The 19,779-nt window shown below is 40.4% G+C and overlaps 11 protein-coding genes across 11 annotated transcripts; 6 read left to right on the forward strand and 5 right to left on the reverse strand.

Moving 5' to 3' along the window:
• Positions 1-229: 229 nt before the first annotated feature.
• Positions 230-736, reverse strand: LOC121601521 (histone H2A). The gene has a single exon (XM_041930345.1). The coding sequence runs from the start codon at positions 674-676 to the stop codon at positions 302-304; it is 375 nt and encodes a 124-aa protein (XP_041786279.1). The 5' UTR covers positions 677-736; the 3' UTR covers positions 230-301.
• Positions 737-911: 175 nt separating this feature from the next.
• Positions 912-1,373, forward strand: LOC121601515 (histone H2B). The gene has a single exon (XM_041930340.1). It carries the CDS (start codon positions 959-961, stop codon positions 1,331-1,333), a length of 375 nt encoding a protein of 124 aa, XP_041786274.1. The 5' UTR covers positions 912-958; the 3' UTR covers positions 1,334-1,373.
• Positions 1,374-2,050: 677 nt separating this feature from the next.
• On the reverse strand, positions 2,051-10,669 carry LOC121601520. Its single transcript, XM_041930344.1, has 5 exons — positions 10,209-10,669; positions 8,409-8,759; positions 2,864-3,062; positions 2,757-2,775; positions 2,051-2,595 (listed from the first exon to the last, which is right to left on the reverse strand). Exons 1-5 carry the CDS (start codon positions 10,614-10,616, stop codon positions 2,106-2,108), a joined length of 1,467 nt encoding a protein of 488 aa, XP_041786278.1. The 5' UTR covers positions 10,617-10,669; the 3' UTR covers positions 2,051-2,105.
• LOC121601519 (histone H4) lies at positions 2,731-3,139 on the forward strand. The gene has a single exon (XM_041930343.1). The coding sequence runs from the start codon at positions 2,772-2,774 to the stop codon at positions 3,081-3,083; it is 312 nt and encodes a 103-aa protein (XP_041786277.1). The 5' UTR covers positions 2,731-2,771; the 3' UTR covers positions 3,084-3,139.
• LOC121601512 (histone H2A) lies at positions 7,889-8,837 on the reverse strand. The gene has a single exon (XM_041930337.1). The coding sequence runs from the start codon at positions 8,775-8,777 to the stop codon at positions 8,403-8,405; it is 375 nt and encodes a 124-aa protein (XP_041786271.1). The 5' UTR covers positions 8,778-8,837; the 3' UTR covers positions 7,889-8,402.
• Positions 9,012-9,469, forward strand: LOC121601514 (histone H2B). The gene has a single exon (XM_041930339.1). The coding sequence runs from the start codon at positions 9,060-9,062 to the stop codon at positions 9,432-9,434; it is 375 nt and encodes a 124-aa protein (XP_041786273.1). The 5' UTR covers positions 9,012-9,059; the 3' UTR covers positions 9,435-9,469.
• Positions 10,670-10,830: 161 nt separating the features above from the next.
• LOC121601517 (histone H4) lies at positions 10,831-11,216 on the forward strand. Its single transcript, XM_041930342.1, has one exon. The coding sequence runs from the start codon at positions 10,872-10,874 to the stop codon at positions 11,181-11,183; it is 312 nt and encodes a 103-aa protein (XP_041786276.1). The 5' UTR covers positions 10,831-10,871; the 3' UTR covers positions 11,184-11,216.
• Positions 11,217-15,054: 3,838 nt separating this feature from the next.
• On the reverse strand, positions 15,055-17,844 carry LOC121601511 (histone H2B-like). Its single transcript, XM_041930336.1, has 2 exons — positions 17,430-17,844; positions 15,055-15,308 (listed from the first exon to the last, which is right to left on the reverse strand). Exons 1-2 carry the CDS (start codon positions 17,798-17,800, stop codon positions 15,287-15,289), a joined length of 393 nt encoding a protein of 130 aa, XP_041786270.1. The 5' UTR covers positions 17,801-17,844; the 3' UTR covers positions 15,055-15,286.
• Positions 15,601-16,009, reverse strand: LOC121601516 (histone H4). The gene has a single exon (XM_041930341.1). It carries the CDS (start codon positions 15,966-15,968, stop codon positions 15,657-15,659), a length of 312 nt encoding a protein of 103 aa, XP_041786275.1. The 5' UTR covers positions 15,969-16,009; the 3' UTR covers positions 15,601-15,656.
• On the forward strand, positions 16,171-16,672 carry LOC121601510 (histone H3). The gene has a single exon (XM_041930334.1). It carries the CDS (start codon positions 16,224-16,226, stop codon positions 16,632-16,634), a length of 411 nt encoding a protein of 136 aa, XP_041786268.1. The 5' UTR covers positions 16,171-16,223; the 3' UTR covers positions 16,635-16,672.
• A 178-nt stretch (positions 17,845-18,022) lies between the features above and the next one.
• Positions 18,023-18,649, forward strand: LOC121601513 (histone H2A). Its single transcript, XM_041930338.1, has one exon. The coding sequence runs from the start codon at positions 18,083-18,085 to the stop codon at positions 18,455-18,457; it is 375 nt and encodes a 124-aa protein (XP_041786272.1). The 5' UTR covers positions 18,023-18,082; the 3' UTR covers positions 18,458-18,649.
• The last annotated feature ends 1,130 nt before the right edge of the window (positions 18,650-19,779 follow it).

Below are 19,779 nucleotides of genomic sequence, written 5' to 3' on the forward strand. Positions count from 1 at the left end.
CAACCCTCACTACCAAGCTACCTGGAAATTTTTACACATCGCTTATGATATGCTGCATTTTTCAGAATTCGCAGGGTTAGAGAATTGAAAACAGTAAATGATGCTTTTTGTGCCCAAAGGAGGCACATTTTTTCATTTACATTTTGTACACACTTTCAATCACGGTTCTATATTAGAAAATGTTCTTACTTCTGGTTGTCCCATATCAGCATAAATAGAATAAAATGTCTTTGGCAAAGTTATTTGTCGCCCTGAAAAGGACGGTTTTGGGTTTGAGATGAAAGAAGCTTTGTCACACAGTTTAAGCCTTCTTTTCGGTCTTCTTGGGCAGCAGCACGGCCTGAATGTTGGGCAGCACACCACCCTGAGCGATGGTTACTCCGGACAGCAGCTTGTTCAACTCCTCGTCGTTGCGGATGGCCAGCTGCAGATGACGCGGGATGATGCGCGTCTTCTTGTTGTCACGGGCAGCGTTTCCGGCCAACTCAAGCACTTCAGCGGCCAAGTATTCCATGACGGCTGCCAGATACACGGGCGCTCCGGCACCGACGCGCTCGGCATAGTTACCCTTGCGCAGGAGACGATGAATACGGCCAACGGGGAACTGAAGACCGGCACGATTGGAACGGGACTTTGCCTTTCCCTTTACCTTTCCTCCCTTTCCACGGCCAGACATGGTTAGATTTTATTGGGGAACGTTTGTAAGGGATCACGAACAACACGATGTTCTCTTTGATAAGGGTCTTTTTATAATGGAGCAATCTCGACCCGACCGATGCTTATATAGCAGCTTATTCGTGCTGCGCGATACTCGTTTGGAATTTTTCGAGCTGCACGATACGTATCCTCTCTCACGGCCCGTTATAAGCGATCAGAGAGCTCGGATTTTTTCTAGAACGCAATCACCCCTTGAATCGAACACATCGTGTCCCAGTGTTGAGTGAATTTTTCGGTCGAAATGGCACCCAAAACCAGTGGAAAAGCTGCGAAGAAGTCTGGCAAAGCCCAGAAAAATATTTCCAAGTCCGACAAGAAAAAGAAGCGCAAGACCCGCAAGGAAAGCTACGCTATTTACATCTACAAAGTGTTGAAGCAAGTCCACCCGGATACTGGCATCTCTTCGAAGGCCATGAGCATCATGAACAGTTTCGTTAACGATATCTTCGAACGCATTGCTGCCGAGGCATCCCGCTTGGCGCATTACAACAAGCGTTCGACGATCACGTCCCGCGAAATCCAAACCGCTGTTCGTCTGCTGCTGCCTGGTGAGCTTGCCAAGCACGCCGTCTCCGAAGGAACGAAGGCTGTCACAAAGTACACCAGCTCGAAGTAAGCCACTGAAATGATTGGCTTCTTTACATGAACGTCTCTTAAATCGGTCCTTTTCAGGACCACAAACCGTTTTCAAACAAAGAATTATCCTTCGTTTCATCCGCAAAGGTTGGAAGCGTTTTGCGAGGGGTATCATGAATTATAAATAGAAGTCGTTTCGCTCATTGTATGAAAATCTTTTTTTTTTAATTTAAATTTTCCTCGCGCGTACGAGGATAATTTATCGACAAAGCAACCACTTGCAGCTTATGTGTCGTGAGTTAAATGTTGTAATAGATTTGTTCGATTTTAATGTTGCTTTATAAGTATTGAAGGATCGTTTTCGTATATGTTTGCATTTTCGTGCCCATGAGTAACAGTTTAGCTGTTTGTGTCGAACATTTGTTGTAAAATATATAGTCATACTATTCGTTCATGGTTTGTTGTAAGCTGCGATGTTGGTAATATAGTGATAGGTAATATAGATGGCAATGAAGTATTGGTAAACATCATCAAAATCCTCAGCAGCCTTATAAAAAGCGAAACTTTGTCAAGAAAAAGTTAAATTACCTCCCATAACGATGATTGTTTGAAACGAATATTCCCCGTTCTCATGATTATCTCGTAAAAACAAAACGACATACGCGTTAGTTTGCCTTCACATGTACCATTTCATAATAGCAATCGAAAGATAATTCTTGGTATGTTCAATAGTATTGGTGGTCCTGAAAAGGACCGTTTTGAGAAGGAAATGTCCCGTTGAGACAGGGACTGCTTCCGGATGCATGGACGATTTAGGCACGCTCTCCGCGGATGCGACGGGCCAGCTGGATGTCCTTGGGCATGATGGTGACGCGCTTGGCGTGGATGGCGCACAGATTCGTGTCTTCGAACAGACCAACCAGGTACGCCTCGCTGGCTTCCTGCAGCGCCATCACGGCTGAGCTCTGGAAGCGGAGATCAGTCTTGAAGTCCTGGGCGATCTCACGCACCAAGCGCTGGAAGGGCAGCTTGCGGATGAGCAGCTCGGTCGACTTCTGGTAGCGACGGATTTCTCGGAGGGCCACCGTTCCCGGACGGTAACGATGCGGCTTCTTCACTCCTCCGGTGGCCGGGGCACTTTTACGAGCAGCCTTGGTGGCCAGCTGCTTGCGAGGAGCCTTACCTCCAGTCGATTTACGAGCGGTTTGCTTGGTACGAGCCATTTCACTGCGGGAGCGTAGGTTTCGTTGAGCACGGAGCAAACTTGTTTCTTTAACAAAAGTTGAACGTTGAATGAGGAAACTGCTCGAACAACAGCTCTATTTATGCGCTTGTCAACCCCTATTTTCTCTCATCTTAAGAGCAAGAGGGAATGCGTGGATGAAAAAGTATAAATAGGGACGTTGAGCTCGAAAACGCTCATTCGTGATCGTCAATTTAAAGTGTGAACATCGTGCACGTACAATCCTGTGCTCATCATGACTGGAAGAGGAAAGGGAGGAAAAGGTCTGGGTAAAGGAGGAGCCAAGCGTCACCGAAAAGTGCTGCGGGATAACATCCAGGGCATTACCAAGCCCGCCATCCGCCGTTTGGCTCGGCGCGGAGGAGTGAAACGTATTTCCGGCCTCATCTACGAGGAAACCCGTGGCGTCCTGAAAGTGTTTCTGGAGAATGTGATCCGTGATGCGGTCACTTACACTGAACACGCCAAGCGCAAGACCGTCACTGCTATGGATGTGGTGTATGCTCTGAAGCGTCAGGGCCGTACTCTGTACGGTTTCGGAGGTTAAATTCAACGTGCTCTCACAAACCTCCAAATGGAGTCTCAAATCAAACGGTCCTTTTCAGGACCACAATACATTACTCAAGAGCTGTGTCTTTCGCAACATTCAACAATTATTATTTGAGAAAAAAGTTCTATGATATATTACTCGCATAACAAGCACTCACACTGCTGCATATTCAGTGCATTTACATTCAATGGTGTTTTGTAAATCTGTTTTTTTAACTTATACCTATGCGTTTGAAGCTTACATAAAAGCGACGATTGAAGCGTTTGTTTAAAGAAATAATTTTTATTTATTTTTTTATATATTGATTTATTTTATATTTTCTAATAAAAATATTTTCTTTTTCAGGGCAAATCTCGCATCCTCTTGAAGCAATAATCGCCGCGTGGAACATACCGTTTTTTTGCATCAGCTCAAATCTGACCAACACATGCGCATCGTTCATTGATACTTGGGATAATTCATCAAAAGAAGGAAAACGGGTGAAAAAAACAACACTGTTCACATGAGGTTTGTGAATTTATTATACAGCAACAGCTAACAGCGTCAATGCTGCCTTTGAATCCGTAAATCACTCAATGCTAATTTCAAAACTATCAAGCTACGGAGTAAATAGGGCGCTAGTTCATTTGCTCTCTTGTTATTTAAGTGATAAGCATATTACAGTGAATATTTCCTCCTCTCTATCTGCACCATTCACCAACCCGTCCGGGGTTCCACAATGCAGCATTCTCGGCCCTTTTCTTTTTAACATTTTCATAAATGATGTTATTCACGTTATGCCGGATTGCGAAAAATTGTTTTATGCAGGTGATATGAAAATGTTCCTACCGGTATCAGATCAAACCAATTCTTTAACTCTTCAAATCTGTTTAACTTGATTTAACGCGTTGTGTAATTCCAATTGTATGCGTCTCAACATATCAATATGTTCTGTTACATCCTACACTAGGAAAAGATTTCCCATTATTTGCGAATATAAAATTGATGATAGATCAAAGCCGCGTAAAAATGTGTTTCATGATTTAGGCGCTCATGTAGATAGCAGACTAACGTTATAGAACCACTATAAAGCAATACTTTAAAAAGCTTTCCGTTTGTTAGGATTCATTTTGCGTGTTGAGAAAGACTTCAAAGATCCATTCAGTAAAAATGCTGTGTATTGTGCAATTGTCCGTCCTACCTAAGAATTTGCTAGTATTATTTGGACACCGACATAGCAACATTTAAAATATAGGCTAGAATCGGTTCAACGCAAGCTTACTCGTTCAAGGTTTTATCATCTCCCGACGTCTCGTAATTCTGTTTGTCCCTCTTACCGTACAAGGTGCCTGTTATTTGGACTAGAACCTCTGCAACATAGAAGCAAGAAGTGCTTATTTATACACAAACTTGTTAGCGGATCTTTCGAAGGCCCGTCATTTTTTAATAAATAGAACTTTCAGGCCCCAATAAGAATGTTAAGGACCAGAACTTTATTCAACATATAATTAAGATCGACTAATGTTGGATATAACGATCTTTTATAACAATTTACGGTCTTTTTTAGATAGCTTAGTGAGACGCATCCACAGTTTATGTTATGTTGTTTATTTATTTGGTTAATTGACAGTTAAACTAATTATGTCTTTCGATGCGTTTTTGTTAGCACTGTTCTATAGCATTTATTATAGAAACGAGAATGTTATATAAGCTTATGTTAGCTTGAAAACTTTCGGAGTAGATAAAAATAATAATAACAATAAGCTTCTTTTCAAAAAGTACATTTTTTTTCGTTTCTATACATTCTATTTCTTTTCTTAATTTTTGATTACAATAAAACCTTTTCCGCGCACACACAAAACATTGCCTCAACTGAAAACCTTAAAACAGTTTACATCACCAGACTTTTAAAAAACTAAAAATGTGTATTGTGTGTTAATTTGAAGATTTTTGAAGGAATCTTAAGCCTGTTCGGAATATGTATCAAATCGTTTGCAATATGAAACATGAGCTCGAAACTGTCCAGGAAACGAATCAAAATTTCCATGCAGATTAATGATATTTAAAATTGTTTCGAGTAAAATAATTGAGAATCTTGATTTTTTAATCAAATGTACTAGGTTTGCGATTGGTTTGTGATTAATACAATAGTTTTGCCAATTGAAATTGCATAAGTAAAACAATATTAATTGCCAAAAATGATTAAAGTAGTTACAATTCAACGCTATTTCGGTGCAAAGTTTATATAAATAAATAAAATTCTAAATTATATTTTAAGTTTACGAAGCATTATGAATTATTGCGTCTTAGAAAAGATAAATCTCACCACTTGAGTTGTTTATAAGAGCAAAATTTTGCAAATGTACCATATTCTCCAGAGATCGTTAACAAGTGTTAAGCAAGAGCTACCCGCCAAATACTTTATGCAAGATTTGCTAGCAGGATGATATGAAGATGTAGAAATTAACTCAACCTCCAAAATCCAGAATGTTAACTGAATGTCATACATTTTCTTGGGATACAATTTTTACAATTGGTGATTGTTCCCCAGCTGTCGTTATCATACAAATGTTTCCCAGTTATTATCCAGGACAAACACCCTGGGATCTCATGAACACCCGCCCTCTACGTTACGCCAGCGTTACACGTAACGCCTGTTTAGCGCAAACCCAAGCAGCATTTTTTAACGCCTGGTTTTACCATCGTAGATAAGCAAATTGGTAGATTATTAATCATGTCTTAATATTGATTATTTGTATGCAATAATGAGAGAATAACAATATAGAACACAAATAAAAAGTAGTTCAGGATTTTTATTAAAAATGAATACATTGATAATTTATGTGTATAAAATTTTTTTAACATAAATATTATCTTATTATTGTTCACATCAATTAGAGTTCTAACAACTTAAAGAAATGCTTTTAGAACAATTAAAAACATAGATATGGATTTTAGCATATGAAACTTATTTATTCATTTGCCAACCTTTTGGTAAAACTAGAATATTGAACATTATAAAAGTATTTATCAACCTCGTTAAGAGCCCTTAAAAGCCCCACGCACCCAAAATAATTATCTTTCAAAATGGCCATAAACGTAAACTTTATGAGCAGTTAATTTATTTCACAGGTTTAATTTATTTCCATATACTTTCAATATTTTATATTTTATACTTTGGCAATGTTACTCCAATTAAAGGCTTTGAGGGTTTTAATAACTTTAAACTGTAAGACTATTTTGCTTAAATCATAGTGTTTAATGCAAATAATAAATCTGTGTTTTACTTCTAATTTACTTCTAATGCCACAAGGAAGCAATATTGGCCCGCTTCTCTTCATATTGTTTATCAACGATGTTACCCTGGCTTTACCTCCCGACAGTATCAGTCTGTTTGCTGACGACGCAAACATTTTTGCGCCTATTCACAACACAGGTGATTGTACATTCCTGCAAGACTGCATCGAAATTTTCTGTTCGTGGTGCAAGCGTAATGGACTGACTATCTGCATCGAGTAATGTTACTGTGTGTCTTTTAGTCGATGCAGGAGCCCAGTGACTGGGACCTACTTCATGGACGGCACTGCAGTTAATCGACAGAATCATGCCAAAGACCTGGGCGTTCTGCTTGACTCTAGTTTGAACTTTAAACAGCATATCGATGACGTTGTAGCCAGAGGAAATCAATTACTTGGCGTGGTTATCCGGACAACTAATGAATTCCGCAACCCCATGTGCATCAAAGCTGTGTACAACTGCATCGTTCGTTCGGTTCTGGAATATTCGTGCGTAGTCTGGAGCCCAACTACCGCTTCTTCAATTGCTCGACTCGAGGTGATTCAACGTAAGCTCACGAGATATGCCCTACGCCTACTTCCCTGGCAGGATCGCAATAATCTTCCTCCGTATGCTGCGCGGTGCCGTCTTCTAGGCCTTGAACCTCTTTCGGTTAGAAGACGCAATGCACAGTGCTCTTTCATCGCTGGATTGCTAAATGGCTCTATCGACTCATCGCCTTTGTTGCATCGAGTCGATATCTATGCACCATCCCGAACACTTAGGTCTAGAGAAACTCTACGGCTCGCTCAACCCCGCTCCAGTGCTGGTCGGTCTGACCCTATGTTCCGCATGTCGGCTGTCTTCAACACTGTCTCGGATTGCTTCGACTTCGACATCTCAACTCAGTGCTTCAAGGAACGTCTCCGGCTTTTGCCGTGGCCGCAGTGAATTGCGATGTAAATCTTATTTTTGCTATGTATTTTTTTTCTCAATTGAACTGTTACATCTTAATTAGGCCATACGGCCCGTTGAAGATTAAATAAATAATAATAATAATAATAATATTAATAATAATAATAATTTTAAAATTATATCACATTTCAATCTATTTACCCTAGAGCAAAAAGCTTATATTTTCATCAAATTGTTTAAAAATTCATTTGAGTAATGTACAGTGGTCGATCGCGAAGCTGACGCAACCTCTATAAAATGATGCTTGGGAATTTTAAAAGGCAAGTAACGCTTCTCCTTTGTAACGTAAATGGCTGAGCCTTACTTTTACCAATTATTTAGATGGCGTTACTATTGGTTGCAGGGACTTTGATCACCACTAGATGGCGTTATTGAATGTGGAGTTGCACATGCGTTAGGGGCATTTCAATTTATTGTTTTTTATTGGCATTCCTACATTGCTAATGAAAATATTGTTTAAAAAAATATTATAAAATGCTACATATATTTATATGGTTATTTAAATGAAGGGTGAAGGGAAACATTATTGAGTGTGTTTATTTATATGAATGTTCCTAATTTTTGGTCCAACTTTTTTAAAGCCATTTTCAACGTTTCCCAATCAATTGGCCAAGTCAAACTTTTGTGAGAACCTAACCTTACCTGAACACACAACATTTTTCGACAACCAACACTTTTAACATTTGACCGTAGTTAACGATAAATCAGGTAAACGTGTCCTTTAGCGTTTCCAGAAAAAAAGGTCAACACACAGGTATCACTGCTTGCATTTGCTATGGTAAAACCAACCCTCACTACCAAGCTACCTGGAAATTTTTACACATCGCTTATGATATGCTGCATTTTTCAGAATTCGCAGGGTTAGAGAATTGAAAACAGTAAATGATGCTTTTTGTGCCCAAAGGAGGCACATTTTTTCATTTACATTTTGTACACACTTTCAATCACGGTTCTATATTAGAAAATGTTCTTACTTCTGGTTGTCCCATATCAGCATGAATCAAATAAAATGTCTTTGGCAAAGTTATTTGTCGCCCTGAAAAGGACGGTTTTGGGTTTGAGATGAAAGAAGCTTTGTCACACAGTTTAAGCCTTCTTTTCGGTCTTCTTGGGCAGCAGCACGGCCTGAATGTTGGGCAGCACACCACCCTGAGCGATGGTTACTCCGGACAGCAGCTTGTTCAACTCCTCGTCGTTGCGGATGGCCAGCTGCAGATGACGCGGGATGATGCGCGTCTTCTTGTTGTCACGGGCAGCGTTTCCGGCCAACTCAAGCACTTCAGCGGCCAAGTATTCCATGACGGCTGCCAGATACACGGGCGCTCCGGCACCGACGCGCTCGGCATAGTTACCCTTGCGCAGGAGACGATGAATACGGCCAACGGGGAACTGAAGACCGGCACGATTGGAACGGGACTTTGCCTTTCCCTTTACCTTTCCTCCCTTTCCACGGCCAGACATGGTTAGATTTTATTGGGGAACGTTTGTAAGGGATCACGAACAACACGATGTTCTCTTTGATAAGGGTCTTTTTATAATGGAGCAATCTCGACCCGACCGATGCTTATATAGCAGCTTATTCGTGCTGCGCGATACTCGTTTGGAATTTTTCGAGCTGCACGATACGTATCCTCTCTCACGGCCCGTTATAAGCGATAGGAGAGCTCGGATTTTTTCTAGAACGCAATCACCCCTTGAATCGAACACATCGTGTCCCAGTGTTGAGTGAATTTTTCGGTCGAAATGGCACCCAAAACCAGTGGAAAAGCTGCGAAGAAGTCTGGCAAAGCCCAGAAAAATATTTCCAAGTCCGACAAGAAAAAGAAGCGCAAGACCCGCAAGGAAAGCTACGCTATTTACATCTACAAAGTGTTGAAGCAAGTCCACCCGGATACTGGCATCTCTTCGAAGGCCATGAGCATCATGAACAGTTTCGTTAACGATATCTTCGAACGCATTGCTGCCGAGGCATCCCGCTTGGCGCATTACAACAAGCGTTCGACGATCACGTCCCGCGAAATCCAAACCGCTGTTCGTCTGCTGCTGCCTGGTGAGCTTGCCAAGCACGCCGTCTCCGAAGGAACGAAGGCTGTCACAAAGTACACCAGCTCGAAGTAAGCCACTGAAATGATTGGCTTCTTTACATGAACGTCTCTTAAATCGGTCCTTTTCAGGACCACAAACCGTTTTCAAACAAAGAATTATCCTTCATTTCATCCGCAAAGGTTGGAAGCGTTTTGCGAGGGGTATCATGAATTATAAATAGAAGTCGTTTCGTTCGTTGTATGAAAATCTTTTTTTTTTATTTAAATTTTCCTCGCGCGTACGAGGATAATTTATCGACAAAGCAACCACTTGCAGCTTATGTGTCGTGAGTTAAATGTTGTAATAGATTTGTTCGATTTTAATGTTGCTTTATAAGTATTGAAGGATCGTTTTCGTATATGTTTGCATTTTCGTGCCCATGAGTAACAGTTTAGCTGTTTGTGTCGAACATTTGTTGTAAAATATATAGTCATACTATTCGTTCATGGTTTGTTGTAAGCTGCGATGTTGGTAATATAGTGATAGGTAATATAGATGGCAATGAAGTATTGGTAAACATCATCAAAATCCTCAGCAGCCTTATAAAAAGCGAAACTTTGTCAAGAAAAAGTTAAATTACCTCCCATAACGATGATTGTTTGAAACGAATATTCCCCGTTCTCATGATTATCTCGTAAAAACAAAACGACATACGCGTTAGTTTGCCTTCACATGTACCATTTCAAAATGAAAATCGAAAGAAAATTCTTGATATGTTCAACAGTATTGGTGGTCCTGAAAAGGACCGTTTTGAGAAGGAAATGTCCCGTTGAGACAGGGACTGCTTCCGGATGCATGGACGATTTAGGCACGCTCTCCGCGGATGCGACGGGCCAGCTGGATGTCCTTGGGCATGATGGTGACGCGCTTGGCGTGGATGGCGCACAGATTCGTGTCTTCGAACAGACCAACCAGGTACGCCTCGCTGGCTTCCTGCAGCGCCATCACGGCTGAGCTCTGGAAGCGGAGATCAGTCTTGAAGTCCTGGGCGATCTCACGCACCAAGCGCTGGAAGGGCAGCTTGCGGATGAGCAGCTCGGTCGACTTCTGGTAGCGACGGATTTCTCGGAGGGCCACCGTTCCCGGACGGTAACGATGCGGCTTCTTCACTCCTCCGGTGGCCGGGGCACTTTTACGAGCAGCCTTGGTGGCCAGCTGCTTGCGAGGAGCCTTACCTCCAGTCGATTTACGAGCGGTTTGCTTGGTACGAGCCATTTCACTGCGGGAGCGTAGGTTTCGTTGAGCACGGAGCAAACTTGTTTCTTTAACAAAAGTTGAACGTTGAATGAGGAAACTGCTCGAACAACAGCTCTATTTATGCGCTTGTCAACCCCTATTTTCTCTCATCTTAAGAGCAAGAGGGAATGCGTGGATGAAAAAGTATAAATAGGGACGTTGAGCTCGAAAACGCTCATTCGTGATCGTCAATTTAAAGTGTGAACATCGTGCACGTACAATCCTGTGCTCATCATGACTGGAAGAGGAAAGGGAGGAAAAGGTCTGGGTAAAGGAGGAGCCAAGCGTCACCGAAAAGTGCTGCGGGATAACATCCAGGGCATTACCAAGCCCGCCATCCGCCGTTTGGCTCGGCGCGGAGGAGTGAAACGTATTTCCGGCCTCATCTACGAGGAAACCCGTGGCGTCCTGAAAGTGTTTCTGGAGAATGTGATCCGTGATGCGGTCACTTACACTGAACACGCCAAGCGCAAGACCGTCACTGCTATGGATGTGGTGTATGCTCTGAAGCGTCAGGGCCGTACTCTGTACGGTTTCGGAGGTTAAATTCAACGTGCTCTCACAAACCTCCAAATGGAGTCTCAAATCAAACGGTCCTTTTCAGGACCACAATACATTACTCAAGAGCTGTGTCTTTCGCAACATTCAACAATTATTATTTGAGAAAAAAATTCTATGATATATTACTCGCATAACAAGCACTCACACTGCTGCATATTCAGTGCATTTACATTAAATGGTGTTTTGTAAATCTGCTTTTTAAACTTATACCTATGCGTTTGAAGCTTACATAAAAGCGACGATTGAAGCGTTTGTTTAAAGAAATAATTTTTATTTATTTTTTTATATATTGATTAATTTTATATTTTCTATTAAAAATATTTTCTTTTTCAGGGCAAATCTCGCATCCTCTTGAAGCAATAATCGCCGCGTGGAACATACCGTTTTTTTGCATCAGCTCAAATCTGACCAACACATGCGCATCGTTCATTGATACTTGGGATAATTCATCAAAAGAAGGAAAACGGGTGAAAAAAACAACACTGTTCACATGAGGTTTGTGAATTTATTATACAGCAACAGCTAACAGCGTCAATGCTGCCTTTGAATCCGTAAATCACTCAATGCTAATTTCAAAACTATCAAGCTACGGAGTAAATAGGGCGCTAGTTCATTTGCTCTCTTGTTATTTAAGTGATAAGCATATTACAGTGAATATTTCCTCCTCTCTATCTGCACCATTCACCAACCCGTCCGGGGTTCCACAATGCAGCATTCTCGGCCCTTTTCTTTTTAACATTTTCATAAATGATGTTATTCACGTTATGCCGGATTGCGAAAAATTGTTTTATGCAGGTGATATGAAAATGTTCCTACCGGTATCAGATCAAACCAATTCTTTAACTCTTCAAATCTGTTTAACTTGATTTAACGCGTTGTGTAATTCCAATTGTATGCGTCTCAACATATCAATATGTTCTGTTACATCCTACACTAGGAAAAGATTTCCCATTATTTGCGAATATAAAATTGATGATAGATCAAAGCCGCGTAAAAATGTGATTCATGATTTAGGCGCTCATGTAGATAGCAGACTAACGTTATAGAACCACTATAAAGCAATACTTTAAAAAGCTTTCCGTTTGTTAGGATTCCTTTTGCGTGTTGAGAAAGACTTCAAAGATCCATTCAGTAAAAATGCTGTGTATTGTGCAATTGTCCGTCCTACCTTAGAATTTGCTAGTATTATTTGGACACCGACATAGCAACATTTAAAATATAGGCTAGAATCGGTTCAACGCAAGCTTACTCGTTCAAGGTTTTATCATCTCCCGACGTCTCGTAATTCTGTTTGTCCCTCTTACCGTACAAGGCGCCTGTTATTTGGACTAGAACCTCTGCAACATAGAAGCAAGAAGTGCTTATTTATACACAAACTTGTTAGCGGATCTTTCGAAGGCCCGTCATTTTTAATAAATAGAACTTTCAGGCCCCAATAAGAATGTTAAGAACCAGGACCAAATTCAATATAGAATTAAGATCGACTAATGTTGGATATAACGATCTTTTATAACAATTAACGGACTTTTTACATAGCTTAGTGAGACACATCTACCGTTTATTTATAACTTTTCATTATCATAAAGAATCATTGGGTCATATCTTTAAAAAAGCTTATTATTTTTGTTCAAACTAGGTCTTTTCTCATTATTGCATACAAATAATCAATATTAAGACATGATTAATATTCTACCAATTTGCATTTCTATGATGGTAAAACCAGGCGTTAAAAAATGCTGCTTGGGTTTGCGCTAAACAGGCGTTACGTGTAACGCTAGCGTAACGTAGAGGGCGGATGTTCATGAGATCCCAGGGTGTTTGTCCTGGATAATAACTGGGAAACATTTGTATGATAACGACAGCTGGGGAACAATCACCAATTGTAAAAATTAAAACGGGAACATCGCTCGCGGAGTATCGCTTAGCTAGTATCGCAAATGAAGTATCCCAAGAAAATATATGGAATTCAGTTAACATCCTAGATGTTGGAGGTTGAGTTAATTTCTACATCTTTATATCATCCTGCTAGCAAATCTTGCATAAAGTATTTGGCGGGTAGCTCTTGCTTGACACTTGTTAACGCTCTCTGGAGAATATGGTAAATTTGAAAATTTTTGCTCTTATAGAAAACTCGAGTGGTGAGATTTATCTTTTCTAGGGCGCAATCCTGCATAATGTTTCGTAATATAAAATATAAATTAGAATTTTTATCTATATTTATAAACTTCACACCGAAATTGCGTTGAATTGCAGCCACTTTAGGCATTTTTGGCAATTAGTATTGTTTTACTCATGCAATTTCAATTGGCAAAACTATTGTATTAATCACAAACCAGTCGCAAACCTAGTACATTTGATTGAAAAATCAAGATTCTCAATTATTTTACTAGAAACAATTTTAAATATCATTAATCTGCATAGAAATTTTGATTCGTTTCCTGGACAGTTTCGAGCTCATGTTTCATATTGCAAACGATTTGATACATATTCCGAACAGGCTTAAGATTCCTTCAAAAATCTTCAAATTAACACACAATACATATTTCAGTTTTTTCAAAGTCTGATGATATAAACTGTTTTAAGGTTTGATGCTCGAACAATGAAGGAATTGAGGCAATGATTTGTGTGTACGCGGAAATGGGTTTAGTGTAATCAAAAATAAAGAAAAGAAATAGAATATATAGAAACGAAAAAACAAATTTGTTGAAAAGAAGCTTATTGTCAATATTTTTTTTATCGATGCCGAAAGTTTTCAAGCTCACATAAGCTTACATAACATTCTCGTTTCTATAAATAATGCTATAGAACAGTGCTAACAAAAACGCATTGAAAGGCATAATAAGTTTAACTGTCAATCAACCAAATAAATTAACAACATAACATAAACTGTGGATGCGTCTCACTGAGCTATCTAAAAAAGACCGTAAATTGTTATAAAAGATCGTTATATCCAACATTAGTCGATCTTAATTATATGTTGAATAAAGTTCTGGTCCTTAACATTCTTATTGGGGCCTGAAAGTTCTATTTATTAAAAATGACGGGCCTTCGAAAGATCCGCTAACAAGTTTGTGTATAAATAAGCACTTCTTGCTTCTATGTTGCAGAGGTTCTAGTCCAAATAACAGGCACCTTGTACGGTAAGAGGGACAAACAGAATTACGAGACGTCGGGAGATGATAAAACCTTGAACGAGTAAGCTTGCGTTGAACCGATTCTAGCCTATATTTTAAATGTTGCTATGTCGGTGTCCAAATAATACTAGCAAATTCTAAGGTAGGACGGACAATTGCACAATACACAGCATTTTTACTGAATGGATCTTTGAAGTCTTTCTCAACACGCAAAATGAATCCTAACAAACGGAAAGCTTTTTAAAGTATTGCTTTATAGTGGTTCTATAACGTTAATCTGCTATCTACATGAGCGCCTAAATCATGAATCACATTTTTACGCGGCTTTGATCTATCATCAATTTTATATTCGCAAATAATGGGAAATCTTTTCCTAGTGTAGGATGTAACAGAACATATTGATATGTTGAGACGCATACAATTGGAATTACACAACGCGTTAAATCAAGTTAAACAGATTTGAAGAGTTAAAGAATTGGTTTGATCTGATACCGGTAGGAACATTTTCATATCACCTGCATAAAACAATTTTTCGCAATCCGGCATAACGTGAATAACATCATTTATGAAAATGTTAAAAAGAAAAGGGCCGAGAATGCTGCATTGTGGAACCCCGGACGGGTTGGTGAATGGTGCAGATAGAGAGGAGGAAATATTCACTGTAATATGCTTATCACTTAAATAACAAGAGAGCAAATGAACTAGCGCCCTATTTACTCCGTAGCTTGATAGTTTTGAAATTAGCATTGAGTGATTTACGGATTCAAAGGCAGCATTGACGCTGTTAGCTGTTGCTGTATAATAAATTCACAAACCTCATGTGAACAGTGTTGTTTTTTTCACCCGTTTTCCTTCTTTTGATGAATTATCCCAAGTATCAATGAACGATGCGCATGTGTTGGTCAGATTTGAGCTGATGCAAAAAACGGTATGCTCCACGCGGCGATTATTGCTTCAAGAGGATGCGAGATTTGCCCTGAAAAAGAAAATATTTTTATTAGAAAATATAAAATAAATCAATATATAAAAAAATAAATAAAAATTATTTCTTTAAACAAACGCTTCAATCGTCGCTTTTATGTAAGCTTCAAACGCATAGGTATAAGTTAAAAAAACAGATTTACAAAACACCATTGAATGTAAATGCACTGAATATGCAGCAGTGTGAGTGCTTGTTATGCGAGTAATATATCATAGAACTTTTTTCTCAAATAATAATTGTTGAATGTTGCGAAAGACACAGCTCTTGAGTAATGTATTGTGGTCCTGAAAAGGACCGTTTGATTTGAGACTCCATTTGGAGGTTTGTGAGAGCACGTTGAATTTAACCTCCGAAACCGTACAGAGTACGGCCCTGACGCTTCAGAGCATACACCACATCCATAGCAGTGACGGTCTTGCGCTTGGCGTGTTCAGTGTAAGTGACCGCATCACGGATCACATTCTCCAGAAACACTTTCAGGACGCCACGGGTTTCCTCGTAGATGAGGCCGGAAATACGTTTCACTCCTCCGCGCCGAGCCAAACGGCGGATGGCGGGCTTGGTAATGCCCTGGATGTTATCCCGCAGCACTTTTCGGTGACGCTTGGCTCCTCCTTTACCCAGACCTTTTCCTCCCTTTCCTCTTCCAGTCATGATGAGCACAGGATTGTACGTGCACGATGTTCACACTTTAAATTGACGATCACGAATGAGCGTTTTCGAGCTCAACGTCCCTATTTATACTTTTTCATCCACGCATTCCCTCTTGCTCTTAAGATGAGAGAAAATAGGGGTTGACAAGCGCATAAATAGAGCTGTTGTTCGAGCAGTTTCCTCATTCAACGTTCAACTTTTGTTAAAGAAACAAGTTTGCTCCGTGCTCAACGAAACCTACGCTCCCGCAGTGAAATGGCTCGTACCAAGCAAACCGCTCGTAAATCGACTGGAGGTAAGGCTCCTCGCAAGCAGCTGGCCACCAAGGCTGCTCGTAAAAGTGCCCCGGCCACCGGAGGAGTGAAGAAGCCGCATCGTTACCGTCCGGGAACGGTGGCCCTCCGAGAAATCCGTCGCTACCAGAAGTCGACCGAGCTGCTCATCCGCAAGCTGCCCTTCCAGCGCTTGGTGCGTGAGATCGCCCAGGACTTCAAGACTGATCTCCGCTTCCAGAGCTCAGCCGTGATGGCGCTGCAGGAAGCCAGCGAGGCGTACCTGGTTGGTCTGTTCGAAGACACGAATCTGTGCGCCATCCACGCCAAGCGCGTCACCATCATGCCCAAAGACATCCAGCTGGCCCGTCGCATCCGCGGAGAGCGTGCCTAAATCGTCCATGCATCCGGAAGCAGTCCCTGTCTCAACGGGACATTTCCTTCTCAAAACGGTCCTTTTCAGGACCACCAATACTATTGAACATACCAAGAATTATCTTTCGATTGCTATTATGAAATGGTACATGTGAAGGCAAACTAACGCGTATGTCGTTTTGTTTTTACGAGATAATCATGAGAACGGGGAATATTCGTTTCAAACAATCATCGTTATGGGAGGTAATTTAACTTTTTCTTGACAAAGTTTCGCTTTTTATAAGGCTGCTGAGGATTTTGATGATGTTTACCAATACTTCATTGCCATCTATATTACCTATCACTATATTACCAACATCGCAGCTTACAACAAACCATGAACGAATAGTATGACTATATATTTTACAACAAATGTTCGACACAAACAGCTAAACTGTTACTCATGGGCACGAAAATGCAAACATATACGAAAACGATCCTTCAATACTTATAAAGCAACATTAAAATCGAACAAATCTATTACAACATTTAACTCACGACACATAAGCTGCAAGTGGTTGCTTTGTCGATAAATTATCCTCGTACGCGCGAGGAAAATTTAAATAAAAAAATGATTTTCATACAACGAACGAAACGATTTCTATGCATAAATCACGATACACGAAACTTCATTTACAATTTCACTTCGGAAAACGCTTCCAACCATTGCGGATGAAATGAAGGATAATTCTTTGTTTGAATGTGGTTTGTGGTCCTGAAAAGGACCGATTTAAGAGACGTTCATGTAAAGAAGCCAATCATTTCAGTGGCTTACTTCGAGCTGGTGTACTTTGTGACAGCCTTTGTTCCTTCGGAGACGGCGTGCTTGGCAAGCTCACCAGGCAGCAGCAGACGAACAGCGGTTTGGATTTCGCGGGACGTGATCGTCGAACGCTTGTTGTAATGCGCCAAGCGGGATGCCTCGGCAGCAATGCGTTCGAAGATATCGTTAACGAAACTGTTCATGATGCTCATGGCCTTCGAAGAGATGCCAGTATCCGGGTGGACTTGCTTCAACACTTTGTAGATGTAAATAGCGTAGCTTTCCTTGCGGGTCTTGCGCTTCTTTTTCTTGTCGGACTTGGAAATATTTTTCTGGGCTTTGCCAGACTTCTTCGCAGCTTTTCCACTGGTTTTGGGTGCCATTTCGACCGAAAAATTCACTCAACACTGGGACACGATGTGTTCGATTCAAGGGGTGATTGCGTTCTAGAAAAAATCCGAGCTCTCCGATCGCTTATAACGGGCCGTGAGAGAGGATACGTATCGTGCAGCTCGAAAAATTCCAAACGAGTATCGCGCAGCACGAATAAGCTGCTATATAAGCATCGGTCGGGTCGAGATTGCTCCATTATAAAAAGACCCTTATCAAAGAGAACATCGTGTTGTTCGTGATCCCTTACAAACGTTCCCCAATAAAATCTAACCATGTCTGGCCGTGGAAAGGGAGGAAAGGTAAAGGGAAAGGCAAAGTCCCGTTCCAATCGTGCCGGTCTTCAGTTCCCCGTTGGCCGTATTCATCGTCTCCTGCGCAAGGGTAACTATGCCGAGCGCGTCGGTGCCGGAGCGCCCGTGTATCTGGCAGCCGTCATGGAATACTTGGCCGCTGAAGTGCTTGAGTTGGCCGGAAACGCTGCCCGTGACAACAAGAAGACGCGCATCATCCCGCGTCATCTGCAGCTGGCCATCCGCAACGACGAGGAGTTGAACAAGCTGCTGTCCGGAGTGACCATCGCTCAGGGTGGTGTGCTGCCCAACATTCAGGCCGTGCTGCTGCCCAAGAAGACCGAAAAGAAGGCTTAAACTGTGCGACAAAGCTTCTTTCATCTCAAACCCAAAACCGTCCTTTTCAGGGCGACAAATAACTTTGCCAAAGACATTTTATTTGATTCATGCTGATATGGGACAACCAGAAGTAAGAACATTTTCTAATATAGAACCGTGATTGAAAGTGTGTACAAAATGTAAATGAAAAAATGTGCCTCCTTTGGGCACAAAAAGCATCATTTACTGTTTTCAATTCTGTTACCCCTTACTCCGATTTCTACAAAATGCAGCATATCATGAGCGATGTGTAAAAATTTCCAGGTAGCTTGGTAAAGAGGGTTGGTTTTACCATAGCAAATGTAAGCAGTGATACCTGTGTGTTGACCTTTTTTTCTGGAAACGCTAAAGGACACGTTTACCTGTTTTATCGTTAACTACGGTAAAATGTTGGAAGTGTTGGTTGTCGAAAAATGTTGTGTGTTGAGGTAAGGCTAGGTTTTCATAAAAGTTTGGATTTCAATATATCGGGAAACGTGAGAAATGGCTTAAAAAAAGGTGGACCAAAAATTAGGAACATTCATATAAATAAACAAACTCAATAATGTTTCCCTTCACCCTTCATCTCAATAACCATGTAAATATGTCTAGCATTTTATAGTAATTTTTTAAACAATATTTTCATTTACAATGTAGGAACACCAATAAAATACAATGAATTGAAATGCCCCTAACGTATATGCAACTCCACATTCAATAACGCCATCTAGTGGTGATCAAAGTCCCTGCAACCAGTAGTAACGCCATCTAAATAATTGGTTAAAGTGAGGTTCAGCGCTTTACGTTACAAAGGAGAAGCGTTACTTGCCTTTTAAAATTCCCAAGCATCATTTTATAGAGGTTGCGTCAGCTTCGCGATCGACCACTGTACATTTCTCAAATGAATTTTTAAACAATTTGATGAAAATATAAGCTTTTTGCTCTAGGGTAAATCAATTGAAATGTGATATAATTTTAAAATTTGAAGTAAAACACAGATTTTTTATTTGCATTAAACACTATGATTTAAGCAAAATAGTCTTACAGTTTAAAGTTATTAAAACCCTCAAAGCCTTTAATTGGAGTAACATTGCCAAAGTATAAAATATAAAATATTGAAAGTATATGGAAATAAATTAAACCTGTGAAATAAATTAACTGCTCATAAAGTTTACGTTTATGGCCATTTTGAAAGATAATTGTTTTGGGTGCGAGGGGCTTTTAAGGGCTCTTAACGAGGTTGATAAATACTTTTATAATGTTCAATATTCTAGTTTTACCAAAAGATTGGCATATGAATAAATAAGTTTCATATGCTAAAA

This window comes from Anopheles merus, unplaced genomic scaffold (genome assembly GCF_017562075.2).
Source record: "Anopheles merus strain MAF unplaced genomic scaffold, AmerM5.1 LNR4000110, whole genome shotgun sequence".
Taxonomy (NCBI): Eukaryota; Metazoa; Arthropoda; class Insecta; order Diptera; family Culicidae; genus Anopheles; species Anopheles merus.